Source organism: Dama dama, chromosome 30 (assembly GCF_033118175.1).
Source record: "Dama dama isolate Ldn47 chromosome 30, ASM3311817v1, whole genome shotgun sequence".
Taxonomy (NCBI): domain Eukaryota; kingdom Metazoa; phylum Chordata; class Mammalia; order Artiodactyla; family Cervidae; genus Dama; species Dama dama.
Genome location: NC_083710.1, coordinates 24,258,244 through 24,280,932, shown reverse-complemented (window position 1 = coordinate 24,280,932; position 22,689 = coordinate 24,258,244). Strand labels below are relative to the sequence as shown.

The window sequence follows — 22,689 nt, the reverse complement described above, 5'->3', positions numbered from 1 at the left end:
TATTCCCGAAATGTTAACATTTTACCGCGTTGGCTCTATCCTTCTCTCTATATTTTTTTCCTGGATCGTTGGTATGTTAAGAAAATGATGTCTCTTTATTCCAAAAGTGCTCTTATGTAACCAGTTCAGTTCAGGAAATGAATGTTGCTCTGGTGCTATTATCAAACCTACAGAGTTGATTGAGATTTTCCCAGCTTTCCCAGTGATGTCCTATAGGACAAAAGAAAACCCTGGGTCAGGTTGGCTGCCACATGTCTTTGACTTTCTGTAGTTTGGAATAGTCCCTGAGTCTGTCTTTGTGTCTTGTAACATTGACATCCTTAGAAGTTCTAGTTAGCTATTAAAAAAAAAATTTTTTTTTTAAATGCAGCCATTTTTTTAAAAGTCGTTTTTCATTTTGTTACAATATTACTTCTGTTTTTATGAGTTTGTTTTTTTTTAGTCCCCTGGTCAGCTTTGTTGTAGCATGTCCCTCAATTCAGGATTATTTGCTATCTTCTCGTGATTCAGTTCAGGCTATACTTTCTTGGCAGGAAGATCAGAGGGTCATGTTCGTTCCCAGTTCATGATAGGAGACGTCTTATGCCTATTTGTCCAACTAATGGTGCTAATTTGATTGGTTGGTTGACATGGAATTTGCCAGGTTTCTCCACTGTAAAGTTATTATTTTTCCCCCTTTGAAATTAGTATCTTGTGAGAGATACTTTCAGACTATGTCTGTATGGTGTTGCTTCTCAAACTCTCCCTTCCCTAATTTTAGTATTCACTGGTGATTCTTATTTGAATCAATAATTATGGTCAAATGGTGATTTTTTTTCTAGTCATATCATTCCTTTTAATTAGTTAGTTGAATTTCTACTATAAGGAAGAATTTTCCCTATCTATACCAGTGTGAACTCTTTACTCTTATTTTTTTAATAGGCTATACTCTTATATTTTTGTTATTCTAGTGCTCAAATTCTCCAAGATTTAGCCAGTGAAAGCCCCTCCAGTCTGGTCTTTACGTCCTTTGATCACGTCCCCATCATTCTCTGATCACTTCTTTACTTTCTGGCATGACAAGATGTTATAAATTCATCATTTTCCTGCCCCAGCTCTGAAATCTGCCATTTCTTCAAGGAACCCTGAATACACACACCAGCCACCCATCTTCCTTTCTTCCTTTCTCTCTTTGCTCTCCTCCCTCCCTCCTTCCCTCTCTTCTACCTACCTACCTACCTACCTACCTATCTATATCTGTCTGAAGCTGGGATGGGTTCTGTGGTCTTCTTAGGTAGCTTTCCTAATCTACACCACAGGCTTCCTTCTACTCTTATTCTTTCTTATACAAAGAGAAACCTGGTTCCCCTCATTTCCCACGTATTTACTTACAGGTTTAATCCTTGGGCATTCAGAAAGTCATTTCAGATTTGCTAACTCACATCGCTGTGGGAAGGAAGCCTACTCACTATGGTCAAATATTATTTAAAGTTCGCTTTGTCTTTAGCCTAAAGGACAGAGTTGAAATCTTATGTTCAGAGTTCACTATTTTTTTGCTGCCTGGGCTATTTGGTTGCCCCCTGGGGTATCAGGTTCTTCAGAACTATTCTGTTGAAATACTATTTCGTTCATTTGTTTCTGTTTGTATTCCATCTTAGAATTTTCCCTATCCTTATTTATTTCTTCAAGTGTAAGAATCATGAACATGATGCCCCAAACCAGAACTGTGCAAAAATTGTGCTCAGAGAAGTGCCCCTCCCTGTGCACACACCCGCCACGATTGTTCTATTTTCACCCATTCCTAGTGCCCTGTAGGTCAGGGATCCCCAGCTTCCGGGCTCTAATCTCAGATGATTTGAGGTGGAGCTGATGTAATAATAATAGAAACAAAGTGCACAATAAATGTGCTTGTTCAGTTCAGTTGCTCAGTCGTGTCTCTTTGCGACCCCGTGAACCGCAGCACGCCAGGCCTCCCTGTCCATCACCGACTCCCAGAGTTCACCCAAACCCATGTCCATTGAGTCAGTGATGCCATCCAACCATCTGATCCTCTGTTGTCCCCTTCTCCTCCTGCCCTCAATCTTTCCCAGCATTAGGATATTTTCAAATATGCTTGAATAAACCTGAAATCATCCCACCCTTCCTGGGGGGGTCTGTAGAAACATTGTCTTCTACAAAACTTGTCCCTGATGCCAAAAAGTTTGGGGACCACTGCTGTAAGTAACCAATCTCAGTAGTTTCTGGTGTTTATCTTTGCACAAATAAGCAGATAGATGTGTATTTCCTTCTTGCCCCTTGTTTTCTATACAAAAGACATAATACTAAGCATGTTTTAGACTCTCCTATACTCTGTCAATGGAGGCAATGGCATCCCACTCCAGTACTCTTTTTTTGCCTGGAAAATCCCATGGATGGAGGAGCCTGGTAGGATGCAGTCCATGGGGTCGCTAAGAGTTGGACACGACTGAGCGACTTCACTTTCACTTTTCACTTCCACGCATTGGAGAAGGAAGTGGCAACCCACTCCAGTGTTCTTGCCTAGAGAATCCCAGGGATGAAGGAGCCTGGTGGGCTGCCGTCTATGGGGTCACACAGAGTCGGACACGACTGACGCGACTCAGCAGCAGCATACGCTGTCAAAAAATATGTTAAGGCACCTACGACTCGTGTTTAGTTCTTTCTTGCATTGTCTTGTCATTTCCTACATATTCCTAATGTCCTGTGACTTACAAAACTCAGGGGAGTCCTAAATTCACTGAGGGGAAACTGTCTAACTACACAACCCAGGGGTTGGTTTTGAAAAGTGACCTTTGTCTTCTGCTAGAGAAGCATTCTCAACTACCAATCCTAGAGGAAGCTCCAAGCCCGGCAGGGATGGGAAAGACCACACCCAAAGCCAAGATGCTTGCTCAAGGAACAGTCAGAGGTCCTTTCCTATGAACAGAGCGAGATGGCCAGAAATAAAATAACCAGTGTCTGAAACAGCAACTTCATGGATTTTTGCACCTTTATAGAACCTAAGAGTCAAGCAGACAGTGTTTCTGCACAAGGCTGCCACTGCCACTTTTTCAAAAAACTTTTTGTTTTTTACTTTTTTAAAATATAAATTTATTAATTTTAATTAGAGGCTAATTACAATACTGTAGTGGATTTGCCATACATTGACATGAATCCACCACATGTGTACATGTGTTCCCCATCCTGAGCCCCCCTCCCACCTCCCTCCCCATCCCCTCCCTCTGGGTCATCCCAGTGCACCAGCCCCGAGCACACTGCCACTTTAAGACCCAACTTTGCTTGTTTTGCAAACAGCCCAGCCCTCCTGACAGAGGTCCTGGGGATGGGGAGGCCCCTGGGGTTGTGTTTTCCCAGCAGGTGACAGGATGCACCTGCTCAGAGCTCCAGCCTAGGGGGCCCACAGCACAGCTGTTTTTTTCTCACCTTGAACAGGCTAGATTTATTAATAGCAGGAAAGGAGGGGTGGAAGGAGGAAAGAGGAAGGAACAATTCCACATATGTCCATGCACTTTTCAGAAGGTCTCTTCCCAGGGGCTCATCACCTTTGGAAAAAACACGAGTGGAATTTAGTATTTCATCTGGCCGGGACTTGTATTTTGTGTTCCACAGGGGTCTCCATGGAAGCCATTCTGAAACTCTTTGGGGAATACTTCTTTAAATTCTGCAAAATGTCTGGCTATGACAGGATGTTACAGACCCTGGGAGGAAACCTCACAGAGTTTATTGAAAACCTCGATGCCCTCCACAGCTACCTGGCGCACTCCTATCAGGTAAGCCCATCTAGGTCAGAGCTCAGTGGCCCTGAGGGGAAGCAGGTGCTTCTAGCAGTCCTGGGTCATCTCGCCAGCTCCCCTAAGAGGCTGCAGTTGCCAGGGGCTTGTGGAATTCTTGGTACATGACATCAGTGGGCTGAGTTTTCTGGGGGGACGAATGGAAAATGAAAACTTGATGGCTGCTTTTATAAATTGGCCGCAATGATCAAAGAAGAGCAAGCTGGAGAGGTAGACTTTGTGCTGGGGGACAGCCCCTGTTGATGGTAGCTGCTGGGGATTTGACATTAAGTCCAGAAGATTTAAAGATTGATCACAACAGGAACAAAGACTGGGAACCAGTCAAGTTTCAGGGGATTTGCAAAACCTCTCCTCAGGTTTCCTGGCCTGGAAGGAGCTGATAAATAACTTGTGCAGCCAGATTCATCTATTCATGTATTAGACGCAATGTCTTGACAGGGCCAAAAGCCGGAATCGGATAACACCCAACTCTGACTAACCCATGGCGTGACTGCCTGAGGTGCTAAACTGATTTTCCTACTGGGATCTGTCCTGCTGGAGTTCAGTTCTTGGTTTTCTTGTTTGTAGGCATTGGTGGAAATTTAAATGGCCAGACTCACTTTTCCTTTTTTTAAAAAAGAAAATGCTGTATTAAAGAGGCAAAGTGGCATTTGCACATGTCATAATAATAGCTTATTATTTTATATAAAAAGAGTTGATGTTTGTTTTTAGGGCCCTTTACAGTGCTAAGCTTTTTCTTCACCATTTCTATATTGAATGCTCAGACCACTCTTGAGGGAGTTCCCCGGTGGCTCAGTGGTACAGAATCCGCCTGCAGTGCAGGAGATGAGGGTTTGATCCCCGGGTCAAGAAGATCCTCTGGAGAAGCAAATGGCCAGTCATTCTAACATTCTGTCTGAGAAATCCCATGGACAGAGGAGCCTGGTGGGCTACTCCATGGGGTCGCAAAAGAGTCAGACATGACTTAGCGGCTAAACAATAATGAGAGAAGCAATAGACTAGAACTTCTCTGGTGTCAGTGAGGACACTTTGCACATAATGAGATAAATAAAATATATAAATGTTATATGAGCTGAAATAAAATGTATGCAATGATATCTGACAGATTTCCAGGCAAAAGATTATAGATTATCTCTTTGGGCAAAAATATAATAAGATAAAGCTGACTTTTTCTTTATGTCTATCTCTAGTAATTTGGTGGAATCTTTAGGCTTATATTTCTGGTTTTAACTGTGCCATTAATCTTGTTATTTTTTAGCTGACTTTCATTGGAGTGCCAATTATGAGACAGATGTTGGGCTAAGCAGTGTATAAACACTGAATTATCCTCTTACCCCTAAGATTAGGTACTCTTGTTTTTCCCATTATACAGATGAGAAAACCGAGGTCCAGAAAGCAAACTGTCCCAAATTGCCCAGGTTGTAGGGGCTGAGTCGGGACCCAACCCCAGGTGTGTCTGTCTCCAAAAACAACGTTCTGGTTGGCTTCTCAGTATTTTCCCATGGCCCTGATTCTCCACTTTTATAAAACCACATTTCAAGTAAAATATAAAAGCACAATCTTAATATTTAGAGAGTTGGAGACATGACCAGAAGGATTAAAACACCAGCTTCAAGAACTGTGTCTAGGAAGTAGCTGAGGCTTGGGTGCAAAGTGAGGGTAGAAATGGTAGCAAAAGCTTGTGTTTCATTTCAGCCCTTTTGCATTCTATTATTATTGTTATTTTTCACTAGGTAGGATTTGGATATAATTTTTTAAAGTAACTTTTTTCTGTTTTATCATATTTTTACATTGCGCTGCCTCAAATCTTCAGATTACTCAAACCTATCCATATTCAGAGCATGCCCATCCATACTCTATGTATATGCTTTTGGAAAGATAGATAAACCCTCACTTTAACTAGCACCCCCTCTTTACCTCCTTCTGACTCTCTCACCCCCACCCCCCACTACCACCACCACTATGGAAGAGAACAAAAATCTCAGAAGGAACCCACTTCCTTAATCTCTTCCCTCACTCAGGCCAAAAGCTGTGAACCCGGGTGCTGAGCTGCTTACTACCCAAGCGAGCAAGAAAAGATCCTCTCTCAGGGATTCCCCTAGACATCCCCCCCCAAAAAAAACACCCACAATTTTTCATACATCCCTAGGGATTATTCTGACATCCTGGCACCATCCATCGTGAGATGGTACATACTTGGATGTCAACATTTATTCCCAGAGCAAGATGGTCTCTTCGGATGTAGCCTTGATTTTTCAGATGTGCAACACTGCAGCACAGATGGCCTTTCCAGAGCAAGAGATGAACTTTTCTCCACTTGCCAATCCCTCCAAGCTCCTGATCATTCAGACTGAAGATGCTCATGGTCACTTGGTCACAGACCAAGCACCCCTTGGAGTATGCAGTGTGGCATGGTGGAAAGACTCATTTGGGGGTCAAGAATGTTCTACAGTGAATCTGGCCTTAACCTCCTTGAGCCTCAATTTCCTCCTCTTTGCACTTGGCTTCCCTGGTCCCTCACTGGTAAAAAATCCTTCTGCCAATGCAGGAGACATGGGTTTAAATCCTGGGTAGGGAAGATCCCCTGGAGAAGGAAAAGGCAACCCACTCCAGTATTCTGGCCTGCAGAATCCCACAGAGGAGCCTGGTGGGCTACAGTCCAGGGGGTCGCAACAGAGTTGTGCATGACTTAGTGATTAAACAACAACGGCAACAATCCTTGCATATAGAGTTGGTTAGGTGATTAGGTATAATATAAAATTCCCGACTTTAAGGGGCTAAAAAATCGTGGGTTTTTCTGGGGGGAGGGGGCAAGGCTTTATTGGAGCCCCTACTGCAGCAGGGGAGGAAGGCATGGTAACTCACTCCAGTATTCTTGTCTGGAGAATCCCAGGGACAGAGGAGCCTGGCGGGCTACAGTCCATAGAATCTCACAGAGTCAGACACGACTGGACTTACTAACACTGAAGCAGGGGGGAGCAAGAACAAATGACAGGTTCCCTTGCTTGCCTGCTCCCTAAAGGGAGGAAGGCTTGTTCCTCATATGAGGTGAGGGTAGGGGTGTGTCCAGGGGTCGAGCTGGGGGGCTGGCTTAGGCGTTTTGTCCACCCCTCTGGTGGTGTTGAGTGCAAGGGCACACTCACGACCCTGCTTTTGCTCCTGACACCCAGTTTTTGCTCCTGGCTCTTCAGAAGTAGCAGTAGGGGATTTTTGGTCTCTTTGTATCTTTTGTCCAGAATTTGCCCCAACCTCTGGCATGCACATGGTTATTTTTAGCCCCATATAGTTTCTTTGTATTTTGCTCCTTGAGGAGAGGTGTGTATAGGTGCAAGCATTGCAGCAACTACAGCAATGGGTTCCAGCCTGTCTCATTCCCCTGGAGAGACTCTATACCCTTGTTCTTAGGGGTATGGGGCTGGAGGTCTTTTCTTATGAAACTTCTTCCTGCTAGGCAAGAGTTGAAGACCCTAGCCTATCCTAGAGGTGTAGAAAGTTCCTCCCTGACTGTTCAAGGACCTGTAGGGACCTAGGGCACTCTCCACTGGATGTGATTGGAAAGGGTTTGGGGATACAGTTCTATATGACATGATGAGTAAGTACTGTTGCTTCACAAAGTCTCAAGAGCGTAATTTAGACAACCTGTATCCACCGGGAAAAATGTGCTGTGTCTTTTAAACAGGAGATGAACGCACCATCCTTTCGTGTGGAGAGAGGGGCAGAGGGGAAGATGCTTCTCCATTACTATTCTGATAGAAGCGGTCTGTGCCACATTGTACCAGGTATGGGGATGGCTTAACCAGACCCAGAGCTGTGAGGTCTATGGAGTAAGGATGTCTTTCCCCACAGATTCCCCAGGATGAGTGAAAGTCGGCTGTGGGTAGAAAGTTCAAGTCCCATCTCTTTTGTAGCCTGACTATTTGCTATCTTGACCATAACTCCCAAAGTTGAGCCTTAAAATAAGTTTCCAAGTACCAAACAAAGGGCTGATTTTCATTTTCATTTTGGCATTTTCATCATGTGAGTTTTCACGTGATTGTGATAACTCTGCATATTATTTTGTATCCTTTTGTTGTATTTAGTATTATAGAAAAGGCATCCTTTCAGATTTTCACAGTCTTTAATGTTTTTCAAGATTTTGTTGTTGTTGTTGTTGCTCTGGATCATTTTAAAAGTCTTTATTGAATTTATTACAATATTGCTTCTGTTTTATGTTTTGGTCTTTTGGCCAAGAGGCATCTTAGCTCCCAGACCAGTGATCAAACCCACACCCCCTGCATTGGAAGGGAAAGTCTTAACCACTGGGACCTCCAGGGAAGCCCCTCACAGAGTCTTTAAAGCCACATCTTCAATGGCTAAATCATATTCCATATCATAATTAACTAGTCACCTGTTGTTGAATTTTCAGCGGCTTCTATCTTTTGCTACTGCAAACAGTGCTGAAATGAACATCTTCATGCATGCTTTTCTGATGTTTTATATTAAAACCCTGGAATAGAGTCCCAGAGAAACACTTTTAAAAACATGATAGTTAATACTTCTATAGTTGACTTTTTCTTATATTTTCTCTTGAGTTTGTTTAATGAGTTGCATGCCTTCCTGGAAAAAACAAACCAATGAATAGATGCCAAACTAGAAATAAGAGTGGTGGGGATACATTTAGTGCCTAGTTATAGACATCTCCACCTTTAAGTTATTATTTTTAGTTTATTAATCTGTCATGTGCTGCCTGCTTTGACACAGGGCCTGGGCTTGGTGGACTCGGGAATATTTATCAAAAGTTGTATAACTTGATTTGCTTTAAGGTTTTGCCTTCTGCCATCCCTCACCTGCCCTTCTGCTGCAGGGATCATTGAAGCTGTGGCCAAGGACTTCTTCGACACTGACGTGACCATGGACATCCGGGAGGAGGAGAGGACGGGGAAGAAGGAGCACATTGTGTTTTTGATTGTGCAAAAGTCACACGGACAGATGAAAAGGGCAAGGCCAAAGGGGTCACAAGACGGTCAGGACAGCCAGAGAGACCAAGAGGCACCGGGTGTGCTGTGTTTTCACAAAGCACAGTTTCTCTGTGGAGCGACCAGTCTCAGAACAACTGATGCAAAGAACAGAATCAACTGGGCCTTCTAAAAGTGGAGTTAGGGCAGGGAGTTTCAGTCTCAGCCCTGCTGACATTTTGGACCAGATAATTCTTCATTAAGATGGGCTGTCCTGTGGGAGTTTAGCAATATCCTTGGTCTACTCACTAGAAGATAGTGGCACCCAGCTCTCCCCCATCCCAGGTGGCGGCAATCAAAAATGTGTCTGGGCCCTGCCAAGTGTCCTCAGGGTAGGAGTGGGGAACAAATTTACTGTTGGTTAGAGCCACTGGGCTAAGGTCATTTGAATAAAAATTGGGAGGGTCTTTGGGAATGGACCTTAGCCTGGAACATTTTTGCCTGTTAAAAAAATATCAACGTAAAGGCCCTGAAATTTGGAGCTCGTGGCTTATTTTGCAATTCCCATGATGCAAATTGACCTTTCAAGTCCTAAGTGCCCATTTCTGCAGCTGGGGCCAGGCTGGGGGCTGGAGTGAAGTCAGAAGCCTGCGATTGGCTGCCTTGATTGCAGCTTGTGGAGTGACTATTAACAGTTGAGGTACCGTACCTATCAGGTGCATGGCTCCCTGTGTCCACAGAGCTCATAGGAATATCCAGAGAAGTCTGTGATTCCTGGAGCACACAATGTTTGCATCTCGGGAGTGTTCAAACCTTGCTTTGCTCACTGCAGAATCTTTACCCACAGGAAGAGAAGTCATCAGGTGATTTTCCTGTCACCACCACCACGCCCCTGGAGATTTTATAAAAAGTTCTTGCTGCCTCTGGTGGAGGAACAACTTGAGGATTAATTGGATAACAGCCCTGGGGCTCATGAAATCTTGCTAAAGTTGACCTTGCATGGCCCCATTGTTCCTCTGGCCCCACCCTAGCCAAAGGGGCGCGTGCACCTCCTGTCACATGACCAGCAGTGTACGCTTCTCTCCCTTCAATCTGCAGACCCCAAGGCAGCTTTCCTTAGGATGAAAGAGAAACACTTGAGTGTCTCTACTCATGCCGTGAAAAAGTCCCGCTGGGAAGTTGTGAGGAACATAGTCATGTTCGAAAAAGGTGAGTGGGCTCTTCTCCTGACCTCAGCTCTGAGACCACCGTAATTGATTCCTGCACACAAATGGGCCAAGACCTCTATTATCAGGATGCCACTGATTTCTTTTTCAACCCTGGATTCATCTGGTTTATTAAATCAATTGAAAGCATTTCAGAGGAAATAATCTCAAAGAGAGGGGATATATGTATGCATATAACAGATTCACTACGGTGTACAGCAGGGTGGCTCAGATGGGAAAAGAATCTACCTGCAATGCAGGAGACCTGTTTAATCTCTGGGTCTGGAAGATCCCCTAGAGAAGGAAATGGCAACCCAGTCCAGTATTTCTTCCTGGAGAATTCCTTGGACAGAGGAGCCTGGTGGGCTAGAGTCCACAGGGTCACAAAGAGTTGGACACGATTGAGCGACTTTCACCCCACCTTGTGACAGCAGAAATTAACACAACATTTTAAATCAACTCAGAAAAAAAAAAAAAAATCACCATTTCCTGAGAAGCAATGGGAAACAGATACAGAAGGTTAACCCCTTAGGGATAGGGTACAAGCCAGTGGAAGACCCACCTGGCGTAAATCCTGAGGATGATCAGTGATTTCTGCAGAGCTTGGATTTGGTGGGCATGCTTTATAGCTTCAAAACACTGGCTCGAACTTGCCTTCCTTTGCCCCTTTCACTTGTGCTGGGGGTGACACAGGGGCACAGTCTCCCTGGCAAACGGGGGAAGCTGCTGGAGGGGGGACAGGACTGAGCCCCTGTTGGTGACTGTGTAGAAGAGGAGGCAGATGAGTGCTGACTTATTATCAACAACAGGAGTTTGTCTCAGCTCCTCAGGGCTTCGGGACTGCAAGGCATTTCTGGCCCGGAAGTCTAGATAAAAACCATGATGTCCAGGAGTGTGAAGGACACTGTGTCGGGAGCCAGGATCACAGAGTTCTGGCCGCGTCCCTGGGGAGCCTAAGTGCTCCATCTTCCACCTGTGAAGCGAAGGTATCAGGCTCCAGAAGGCGCGCCCCCGCTGATATCCGGTCTCATGATCCGCACCTAAGACCTGAGCCAGAACAGGGGGCTGGAGACCCCCGGTCATAAACCATGGGTCGTGATGACATGTGTCTGGGAGAAGATCAACCGCGCTCAAAGGACTGTATTTTGAGTCCTTCAAGCCTCCGCAAGCGAGTCAAACATGCAATTGACATCCTTTGTCTAGGAGATTTTCATATCAAAAAGGCTCCATTTCGAATCTCCACGCCCTGCCAAATAGGGCTGTTGGATGAAATTTTCATGTGCCACCCAAAACTGTCAGTCTGCAGAGCTCCATGGCAAATGTCCCTGATGCCGGCCGGGCGCGAGCGCTGCACTCCGCGAGCTCATTGTCTGGCTGTCAGCGATTCAATGCCGGCCCTGTTTTCATGGCAAGACACACTCAATTGGCCCAGGAACCCTTGAGTGGCGGGCAGAAACTTGGCAGGGGGCAGGGGGGCGCTTCTCAACCTGGTAGCAAGTTTTCTGTTTGTTTTAATTTGGAAGCAGAATTGCCGTGGCCATCTGGAGATGCTGAGGGAGCTTGAGATGCTGAGGGGCAGGACTGCGCTTTGCAGGGAAAACGTTTGAGATAGTCTCTGGGGTTGGTGGCCCGAGTGTTGTCTGTGAATGAATGGGATTCTTTTTCTCCATCCAGGGCATCTCAGGTACACCCTTGAGCCAATTTATCCCGAGCGGCTCTGGATAGAAGCGAAGACCTTCTGCACTGCTTTTCCCTTCCATGTGGTATTTGATGAATCAGTAAGGGGGTCTTGTCTCTCTTGAACTGGGGATAGGCTGGGGAGGGGAGTAAGTCTCATAGTCTTCGACAGCTGGTGGGGACTTTCAAGTCCCCAAGGAGTACTCAGGGTTTGGAAGGCTAGGATTTAGCCTGGCAAGACTGCTACCTTCCTTTTAATTGTGGCATCTTCCAGAAACCAGAAGGCAGCATCTTCTTGATGGATACAGAAGGGAGCAGTTCCAGTGGGTTTGAACCAGTGGGTGCATGAGCAAATTTGCCATTAGAGAAAATAGAAGGGACACTGAAGTCACTCCAGCAAGAGACAAAAGCCCACAGCAGCAGTGGCAGGGTGGGATTCTAAATGTGACCACTCCCCATCTTTGCAGCCACCATGGATGGCTGAGTTCCACCAGGCTTGTCTTTCTGCATCTTGAAGGAGGGGAGAGGCCTGTATCCACTGTTCTGTGGGAGGGGTGGTGGACAGTGACCGTTTAAGTGTGGTCAGTTTCCTTGGATAAAATTGATTGATAAAATTGAATTATAAACTCATTTAAAGGGCAAAATAAATTTGGTCCAAAAATTGCCAGTCAAAAATGCCTTCAGCTATTCTTCCTTGATATTTATGTGAATGCATATATATGTCACATGATCCCTTACCAGTAGCTGCTGGATACAGATTCTGTGATGTTTGAGTAAACATCACGTGAGGGTCATCTCTGGCTGCAAAGAATTTATGATCTGAGAAAATCAAACACCCCTGTGTGAAACAACTATACATTATAAAGCTATGTACTATGACTTTCCCCCAAGGCCATGAGGATATTAGTATTATTATTATTACTGCTACTATTAACATTTAAAATTGTGATCTACTTAAACACTCCCTTTCATTTTAGGTTTTGGGCATAGAAATAGACAATTTAATGACCCTTATTCCATATGGTTAGGTTGATTTCTATAGCCTGACAGAGTGAAGTTAATTTAAGTGTTCCTGGATAACCTGGGTTGGCATTGGACTTTGTATGTAAAGGACATATACTTATTTTGTTTTTTCCTTCTGTGTGTTCCCTGGAGAGGTCAGTGAAAGGTGACCCCATCTCCATCATGAATTCCTTTCTTCATCCTGATCTGGGTGTCAGGTCCAAGCTACAGAATTTTCTCGTTCCTTTATTAGTTAATCCAAAGAGACAGAGAAAAAGACAGAAGAGAGGACTAAAGCTAGGAATGAACTATTATCCCCATGGCCAGCTTTAACCTCTTTCTTGTGAGTCAAGAAATGAATGTGCTTTCAGGCACTCCCATGCTGTTCTTTTCTCTTTCAGAGGTCAGCTGCAGGTTTGCCTTTTAAATGTTTCATTACTACCGTGGTATTTACTCCATTCCCTTCACCCCTAGCGAGTCACAAAGCATGGCGGGGTGTGCTAGTTCTAGGGGAATGTTTACTGTTCATGTTGCCACCTCTTCTGCGGTCACACGTGTGTCCCCTGTGGATAGCTGCAGGTCAAACAAGCTGGAGTGAGCATTCAGAAGTATGTCCCGGGTCTCCAAACCCAGAAGATTCGATTAGATGAGTACTTCTCCATCGTCCATCCCCAAGTCACCTTCAACATTTTCAGCATCTGCAAATTTATCAACAGTCAATTTGTCCTGAAGGCGCGCAGGGAGATGTTGCCTGCAGCCTGGAGAAGTCAGCCCGCGCTCAAACTCCGAGGTAGTAACTTGCTCCTCCCAGTTGCTCTCTGCCCTGGGAGACCAGACAGAAAGGGAAGAAGCAGTTTTCTAATTTCCTCAAAATAGTTGGCTAAAAAGTGGGGGACTACTTTGACAGCAGCGTATGTTTTTTCCATTTGGCTTCATCTGGTAGCAATATATTTTATTTCTTCAAACCATGTCTAGTTTAGGCATAAAGGAACTCTGATTATATTTATATGTAATTATAAAGTTCTGGTCTCTGTTACCAGAATTTTCAGAATGCAGGTGGTACTATTTGTACTCAAGTAATGGTCTGTCCTTTAATTGGTAACGTGATCGTCTGCCCTACTGTTACTAGGGCACACATTTTTGTTTTGGCTTTGTTTCAATTATAGTAAAATTTACAGAATGTGAAGTTTACCATTTTAACCCTTTTTGAGTGTACAGTTCAGTAGTGGTAAGTGCATTCACAAAGTTGTGCAAACACCACCATCCGTCTCCAGAAGTTAATCATTTTGCAAAACTGAAACTCTATGCTCATGAAACACCAACTCCTTGTTTTTCCCAACCCCACATCCTGACAACCACTACTCTGCTTTCTGTCTCTATGAATCTGATTAATTTAGGTACCTAATATAAGTGGAATCACATAGTATTTGTCCTTTTGTGACTGTCATTTTTCACTTAGCATAGTGTCCTCAAGGTTCATCCCTGTTGTCACATGTCAGAATTCCCTTCCTCCTTAAGGCTGAATTATTATATTATTCCCACATGTGTAGACTATACTTTACTTATTCACTCATCTGTCAGTGGATCATTGCGTTGCTTCCACTTTTTGAATAATGAATAATGCTCCTGGGAACATGGGTGTACAGATGTTTCATCGAGTCCCTATTTTCAGTTCCTTTCAGTATATATCCAAAAGTGGAATTGCTGGATTGTATGGCAATTCTATTTTTAATTTATTGAGAAACTGCCATACTGTCTTCTATAGCTGCTGCACCATTTTATATTTCCATCAGTAGTTCACAAGGGTTCCAATCTGTTTACTTTCTCAAGGATACTTGTTCTTTTCTGTTATTTTTTTTTTTTAATAATATTATCCTAATGGTTATGAAATGGTATCTCACCATGGTTTTAGTTTGCATTTCCCTAACAATTAGTGATGTTGAGTGCCATTTGTATATCTTCTTTGGAGAAATGTCTATTCAAATTATTTGTCCATTTTTCAATCAAGTTGTTTAGATTTTATTGTGTTGTAAGAGTTCTTCATATATTCTGGATATTAACCCTTTATGATTTGCAAATATTTTCTCCCACCCTTTGGTTTTCTTTTCACTCTGTTGATCATATTGTTTGCACACAAGCTTTTAATTTTGATATTCTCTAATTTACCTATTTTTCCTTTTGTTGCCTGTGGTTTTGGTGTCACATTAGAGAAATCATTGCCAAATCCAACGTCATGAAGCTTTTGTTATGATTTCTTCTAAGGGTTTTATTGGTTTAGCTCTTACATTTGGTCTTTGACCCATTTTGAGTTAATTTTTTAACATGCCACAAGGCGCACATACTTTGAGCTTTCTATTGGACTAGTAGGTATTGTAGGCATAAACACAGGCAGCGTGGTGGGGACATCTGAGAGGAAACTGACATGTTCTGGGAACCCTGATTGAATTTTAGAGTGGAATGATGGGAGAAGAGGCTGGTAAGATGAGGACTTGAACTTTATTCTGTAGTTGGAGACATTTTTCACGTGTCTACCATGATCAGATTTGAGGTTTAGAATGGTCATTCTGGAGGCACGTGAACGATGGACCAGGCTGTTGAGAAGATGGAGCCTGGGAGGCCAGGGGATGCTGCCCTGGAGAGCAGGTGGGAAGCTCAGAATGCTGAGTGCAGCCAAGCAGTGAGTCTGGGGTGGTGACGGGGGAACAGATTCACGAGGGAGTTAAGGCAGAAATTGGTGACTGGATGTAGAGGTTAAAAAAGAGAATATTTGGGTAATTATTAGCTTTCTTGCTTAGGTAACTGGTCATAAATATGTGATTAAGGAAAGATGGTATTGACAACTTGAGCAACTTTGTCAGTTTGGGTCACTGCTGTATCCTCTTCCATACGTACAGCAGTGTGCCCGAGTCATGGTAGGAACTAAAAATGTCTGTGATAAAAAAGAAAAAAGAAAAAAAAAAAAGAGAAGATTTGTAGATGGGACTAAAGGTGAGCCCAGTTGCAGACATCCATGTATAAACACCTAATAGACAATAATAAAAAAAATCATTGTAATAAGGACTGTTCAGTTCAGTTGCTCAGTCATGTCCGACTCTTTGCAACCTCATGGACCACAGCACACCAGGCCTCCCTGTCTATCACCAACTCCCAGAGCTATAAACTGTCACAATTTAGAGGGCAATTTGGCAATATGTATTAAAAATCTTGAAATGAGCATATTTTTGTCTAAGAATATATCCTTTAACAAATAGCCACAATTATGCACAATGATGTGCTTCAAGGTTGTTCACTGTATATGGAATGATGAAATAGACATAATATACTCAATGTTAGCTTATTGCTTAAATAAAGTACAGTATAATCCATGTACCCAGCAAACAATAATGCCTATCCATATTTAATGCTATGAAAGAATACCTATTATAGAATTTAAGTGAAAAATTGAGATTATACACAGAAATGGCTGATAATCCCATTTTTTGGTAGTAAAAAGATATACCCCCAAATATTACCAGTAATTATCTGTGATGTGACTGTGGGTGATTTTTATTATTTTCTTCCATTTTCTTGCATTTTCTGCAGTGAATGTCTACTGCTTTTATAATAAGAGAATAGACATTAATTGTTAAAAGTAATAGGTATCTTGAGTCCAGGAAACAAGGTTTTTCCATAAATTCACTGTGGGAGTGCAGTTGGGGTGCACTGATGCCAGGATCTAAGGGATGAGTGAAAGTCCTAAAGGAGAGATGGAAAGAGGTAGGAGAAATCTAAGTGAAAGCAGGGTCAGAAAAGTCCCCAGAAGTGAGATTCCAGTAAGCAGGATTCGCTCTAGGCCCTTCAATGGGAGAAGGGCTGAGCGAGGAGAAGGGACAGGAGTCCCTTGGAGGTAAGAAACGCCGCCGCGGAGCGCGCTGCCGTGGACAGAGCGGGAGTGGGGACGTGGGGACAGAAGGCAAGGAGAGGACCTGGAGGGCCTTCGGCGGACAGGGGAGGGGCGCCTAAGCCGGCGGGCCGTGGGGGCGGCGGGCGGGGCGCCGTGTGACATGCCGCCTTGTCCCTTCTTTCTCCCCCCGGGCGGGAAGGCCAGATGATCTGGATGGAGCCCCTGCGCTGCATGACGTACCTGTGCGCCCCCAGGCTCCGCAGGCTGCAGGAGCTGGAGGAGCGCCGGGTGCACCTCTCCGACACCGCCTCCCACGACCCCACCAGGGACCTCATCCTCCTCAACCGGCAGCGCCTGGCGGAGATCGAGCTGTCCAACCAGCTGGAGAGGGAGAAGGAGGAGCTGCGGATCCTCTCTACGCACTTGGCCGCGGAAAAGAAGACGGAGGCCTTGCTGTACGCCATGCTGCCTGAGCACGTGGCCAACCAGCTGCAGGAGGGCAGGAAGGTCGCCGCAGGTGAGGGGGGCCCGGGGGCTCCCGCTCTGAAACCAGGCGGGTCAGGGTTTGAAGTCTGCCTCCATCCTTGTTAGCAACTGTGGTCTTGGGCTCATTACTTAAGCTCCATAGCCTAGCTTTCTTCTTTCTACCTTGAGAATAATGATACAGTGACCATATAGGGTTCTTCACCACAATTGGAAATGACATGGTGGTGAAAGTGTCAGTGGCTCAGTCGTGTCTGACTCTCTGTAACTCCATGGACTGTAGCTAGCCAGGCTCCTCAGCCCATGGAATTCTCCAGGCAAGAATGCTGGAGTGAGCAGCCCTTCCCTTCTCCAGGGGATCTTCCCAACCCAGGGATGGAACCCAACCCAGGTCCCCAGCATCCAGGTCTCCCACATCGCAGGTAGATTCTTCACCATCTGAGCCACTAGGGAAGCTGATACAGTCACGCTAAATAAATAAAGGGATGCCCCTAAGGACCATTCTGGGAGAGCAAGCTTTTTCTAGGGGGAAGAAGGCCATGTTTATTCCAAACTCATAGTCAAGGTAAGGCACTCTGAGGGTAAACACGGCAGGGTGTTGTCCCTGGGACACGGGGTACATGGTGAAGGGGTGCCTGCTGAGTTCTGAGCAGGTGTACCTCTGGTAATAATCACCCCTTCATGGAGGTAAGCCAGTGCCCACCCAGACCATCCTGACATCCCCCGGTGGTCTGCACATCTTATTAAGTGTTTGTTTACACTCTGTCTCCTTCCCTAGACTAGGCACTCCTTATGGCAAGGACCCCTGTCTGCTTCATATCATACGATTCCACCAGCACGATGACCAGCTCATAACAGACACACAACAGATGCCTGGTGGGTGGGTGGTGAATGATGATGCAGACCTGGCTCCTTTTCCCTGAGCCACGGTCAAATTTGGGTCCTAAAGGCCATTTGAATCCAGAATTAATAGACTTGTTATTCTACATCCTTGGCTGTCCCTGACACCTGGTTGATGTTGCAGGAGAATTTAAAACCTGCACGATTCTCATCAGCGACGTGGTGACGTTTACAAACATGTGTGCTGCCTGCGAACCTATTCAGATAGTGAACATGCTGAATTCAATGTACTCCAAGTTCGACAGGTTAACTAGTGTCCATGACGTCTACAAGGTAAGGCTGTGTGTGTCCGTGTGTGCCGGGGCAGGGCGCATACCTGGTGTTGGGTCTTCATTTTTCCTCTCCCCTCTCTAGTCTGGGGTTTGGTGTGGATGCCAGAGGGGATGGGAGAAAGAACTAAAAATTTAAATTTTTCAAAAATCCTTCTATACTGCCCAATGCTAAGCTTGCCTTCAAGAGGCATGCTGTTTTCCCAGAGAATACTATGCCTTCATTTCAGCTGCAAGTCTGACCTAAATGTGTATCTAATACATAGCATTATATGTGGATCTAATAGACAGCTTCATCCTCTCTGGGACTTGCCTCTGCCAAAAGCAGAAAGAACTTTTGGCTCCCTCATAGCATCTCCTGAGTCTTTTTTTTTTTTTTTTTTTAAACCTCACCCTCCCTCATGCTCCTCACATCCATAGAAAATAACCACCAGCTTTTAATATGGTCCTTCTGTCAATGTGTGTGTGTTAGTTGCCCAGTTATGTCCGACTCTTTGTGACCCCATGGACTGTAGCCCACCAGACTCCTCTGTCCTTGGGATTTTTCAGGCAAGAATACTGGAGTGGGTTGCCATTTCCTTCTCCGGGGGCAGGGGGGTGGTCTTCCCAACCTAGGGATCAAACCTAGTTCTCCTGCATTGGCAGGCAGGTTCTTTACCAGAGAATGACCAAAAAAAAAAATGTAGTGTTATATTTAGTGCATTAAGAGAATCCTCTGAATTCCCTCGTATTTCCCCCCTTATAGGTGGAAACAATAGGAGATGCTTATATGGTGGTGGGGGGTGTACCAGTGCCTGTTAGAAGCCATGCTCAGAGGGTAGCAAACTTTGCCTTGGGGATGAGGATTTCTGCAAAAGAAGTGATGAATCCTGTTACCGGAGAACCCATCCAGGTAGAGAGCAACCGAGTTCTTTGCTTAATACCAGTTACCTCACACAATATAGTAGAAGTCTATTAGTCTGCTCAGATGGCTCCTCGGTATGTGACAGTAATTAAAATGGGTCATTTCTCCCAACTCGTCTCTTCTCGTGCATACATTAAAGTAACAGAGATATTAGGGTGTTATTGCCTCTGCTGCTGCTGCTAAGTCGCTTCAGTCGTGTCCAACTCTGTGCGGCCCCATAGACGGCAGCCCACCAGGCCCCTCTGTCCCTGGGATTCTCCAGGCAAGAACACTGGAGTGGGTTGCCATTCCCTTCTCCAGGTTATTTATTGCCTCAGCTTCTCTCAAATTTGAGAAGAGGCTTCAGAGTTCGCGGTTATGATGGGGTTAACGCAGGCTTCCTTTGTCCCTCACCCTGGCTTTGTGGAGCTCCATCCTTAGGAAGCCAGCTCCTTTCCAATTCCTGCCTTTTTGCGCGAGCATTTTCAACAAGTGGTTCAGGTTGACTAAACAGCCAACTTCTCTTCACTTAGGGAAGTTGTGTATCCGACATGCCGTCTGACGGGTTCGGAACTCAGGCTGAGGTGTGAAACTGCCTCCAGCCAGCAGGCCAGACACCGTGGTGCCGTAAGATATTCACAATAGCTTTCCCTCCAGCACGTGGCCACGAGTGAGACATCTGCTCGCCTTTCTCACAGGAACACAGGAAGCTGCTTTTCCAAGTATAGAAGTTTGTTCACACTATAAAAGTTGGACGCTTTTGAGGATGAAAAGTAAATGCCGTCTTCTGTCTGCTCGGCTGATCCCAGTGGTCCCGAGGTGGTTTGGAGCAGAGTCTCTGTCCTCTAAAAATCGAGTTCCCTTCGCAGCTGCTGTCAATCAGATCTGTGCAATCACCTAAACAGCCAGCTAAAAACAAAGCCAGCTATAAGACGGAGTAGGATTTTCCCTAGCAATCGCCCCTGTATGGGGGATTCTGAAATGTGCCACATTCACCATCACCTTAACGATTTAGAAGCTGAGAAGTACTGCAGGTACTGCCAGTGGTGTCTGTGGCAGTCTTCAGAGCAAAAGCTGGCCACACGTCATGTCCATGATACTGGCCCATTGCAAACACACAGAGACAGCTGTTGTATAAAACCCACAATGTCATAAATAAAAAATCAGGCAGGGAGGTAATGAGAGAGAAGAGACAAGGTCAGAAATGAGATAAGTGTTTTGGTTAAAGAATTCTAATGAGAGCCATGCGCACATTTGTGCATGCCAAATCCTTTCGGTCTTGTCCAAATCTGTGTGACTCTATGGACTGTAGACCTCAGGCTCCTCTGTCTATGGGATTCTCCAGGCAAGAACACTGGAGTGGGTTGCCATGCCCTCCTCCAGGGGATCTTCCTGACCCAGGGAGCGAACCCTCATCTCTTATGTCTCCTGCACTGGCAGGCAGGTTCTTTACCATTAGCGCCACCTAAAAACCCCCAATGAAATCCACTGAAGAATATGGAAAATACACTGTTGTGTAAATAGAGTGTCTGTCTGTTTGTGAAAGAGGCATGGCAACAGAGATGGTAATAGTGCTACACCAATATGATTGAAAATGAACAATGAATTCCTGGAAACTTGCATAGTGGACTTACCAAGGGGGGAAAAAAGAGGAAAAGATGGTATCAATTCTAAGGATAGAAATAGGGAATAGGGACTTCCCTGGTGGTCCAGTGGCTAAGACTTCGTGCTCCCAATGCAGGGGGCCCAGGTTCAATCCCTGGTTAGGGAACTAGATCTCCCATGCAGCAACTAAAGATCCCATATGTGCAGCTAAGACCTGGCACAGCCAAATAAATAAATAGTAAAAAGAAAAAAAAAAAAGAATAGTGACATAGGAGCCTCATTAAATATCCACCAGAAACTGCATATCATGTGAGTTTATTTAAGGAAGTAGAGGAAAGGGCTGGAGACACCCTCTCCCTTAAGAGAATTGTGCTGCTACTTCCACAGTTTTAAAATTAATACTCATTGAGATCTTTCATTCTGTCACTTGTAAAGCCTATAATCCACATTTGCTGAGGTCACTCTTGCATGAAAGTGAGGTGCTTTACAGGATTCAGAGAAAAGAGTTTAAAATCTTATTTTAAGGAAAAGAAAATCTGGCATGGAAAGATGAAAAGACAAGTAAACCTGATTGGGATGTAGACAGCTGCAAGAGAATTCTGTTTGCACATGCATGCTCAGTTGTGTCTGACTCTTTGTGACCTCACGGACTATGGCCCACCAGGCTCTTCTGTTCATGGGATTCTCCAGACAAGAACACTAGAGTGGGTTGCCATGCCCTCCTCCAGGGGATCTTCCCGACCCAGGGAATGAACCCAAATCTCTTGTGTTTCCTGCATTGAGGGCAGATTCTTTACTGCTGAACCACTGGAGTAGTTTTTTTTTTTTTTTTTTTTTTAATCACATAGCAAAGAAATAGAGATGAACCAAATTCCAGAAAGTGGCAAGACCTTTCAAGAGGACACCCATGGTGGTTCTTCCCTAGGAGATAGCAGCAGAAATAAGCCACCAAAGGGGCGGCAAGATGAAACCTGCCTGAAGTTGAGTGACATTTTCATGGCCATCTTGGAGCTGGAATGACGGGTTAGAATCCCAAAGAGCTTGACTTTGATAAGTTCTAACCACAGAGTCTCTACCCATTTACCAACATTTTCCCCACAGATCTTCACAAATGCATAGGTTCATTCACTCAAAGGCTATGGATGGGGAGGAGACCCGAGAGAGATCTCCAGTTCCAGAAGTATATGGGGCCTTCCCCAAACACAAGTTGCTGGCCCATGGAAGGGTACTGTTAGGGAAAGAGAACCCATGACACATTGCTCCAAGGTACATATGAAACTCATTTGCTGATGCTTTAATCCCTGCTACCTCATGAAGGTGACTGAATTGGACTGTATTGGCAGACAGGGCCTTTAGAGAGGTGAACAAGTCAAAATCAGGCTGTTAGGGTGAGTTCTACTCCAATCTGAATGGTGTCCTTAATAAGAAGAGAAATTTGGAGACAGGAAGAGATACCAAGGATGTGTATACACAGGGGAGAGACAGTGAGAGAACACAGCAAAAAGGCAGCCATCTGCAAGCCAAGGAGTGGGACCTCAGGATCAAACTTGCCAACACCTTGATCTTGGATTTCCAGACTTCTGAGCTGTAAGAAAATAAATTTCTGTCATTTAAATCATTCAGTTGTGGCATTTTGTTGGCCCTAGCAGACTAATATATTCATCAAAATTTTAAATGTCTGCTTATTAAGGAAGAATGTATATATAGAGTCACAGAATGGGAAAAATATTTGTCCTTCATGTATACCTCTACCTTGTGATTCCAGAGTTCCATTTCTAGATATTTTCCTAAGAAAAATGAAAAATATATGTCCACAAAAAGATCTGTATGAGAATGCTCATAACAGCTCCAAATGGGAAATAACCTAAATGTTCATGAAGAGAAGACTGGACTAATACATTGTGATGTAAATTCTTACAACAGAATAGTATTTAGAAGTAAAAGAATGAACTGCTGATACATATAATATGGGTGAATCTCAGAAACATGGATTTTGAGAAATGAAGTCTGATACAAAACAGAACATGGTACATGACGCCATGTGTGTGAAGTTGGAGAAC

At 44.6% G+C, this 22,689-nt stretch overlaps 1 protein-coding gene across 1 annotated transcript in view; it reads left to right on the top strand.

The window, feature by feature from the left end:
- The window catches only part of LOC133049402 (guanylate cyclase soluble subunit beta-2-like), a 46,693-nt gene that overhangs the window by 8,661 nt on the left and 15,343 nt on the right, over positions 1 to 22,689 (top strand). The window contains exons 2-10 of the mRNA XM_061133387.1: positions 3,607 to 3,767; positions 7,468 to 7,567; positions 8,632 to 8,825; positions 9,829 to 9,931; positions 11,602 to 11,705; positions 13,180 to 13,396; positions 16,689 to 17,006; positions 17,997 to 18,145; positions 18,887 to 19,033. Of these exons, the coding sequence (XP_060989370.1) occupies positions 3,607 to 3,767; positions 7,468 to 7,567; positions 8,632 to 8,825; positions 9,829 to 9,931; positions 11,602 to 11,705; positions 13,180 to 13,396; positions 16,689 to 17,006; positions 17,997 to 18,145; positions 18,887 to 19,033 (1,493 nt within the window). The remainder of the gene's footprint in view (positions 1 to 3,606; positions 3,768 to 7,467; positions 7,568 to 8,631; positions 8,826 to 9,828; positions 9,932 to 11,601; positions 11,706 to 13,179; positions 13,397 to 16,688; positions 17,007 to 17,996; positions 18,146 to 18,886; positions 19,034 to 22,689) is intronic.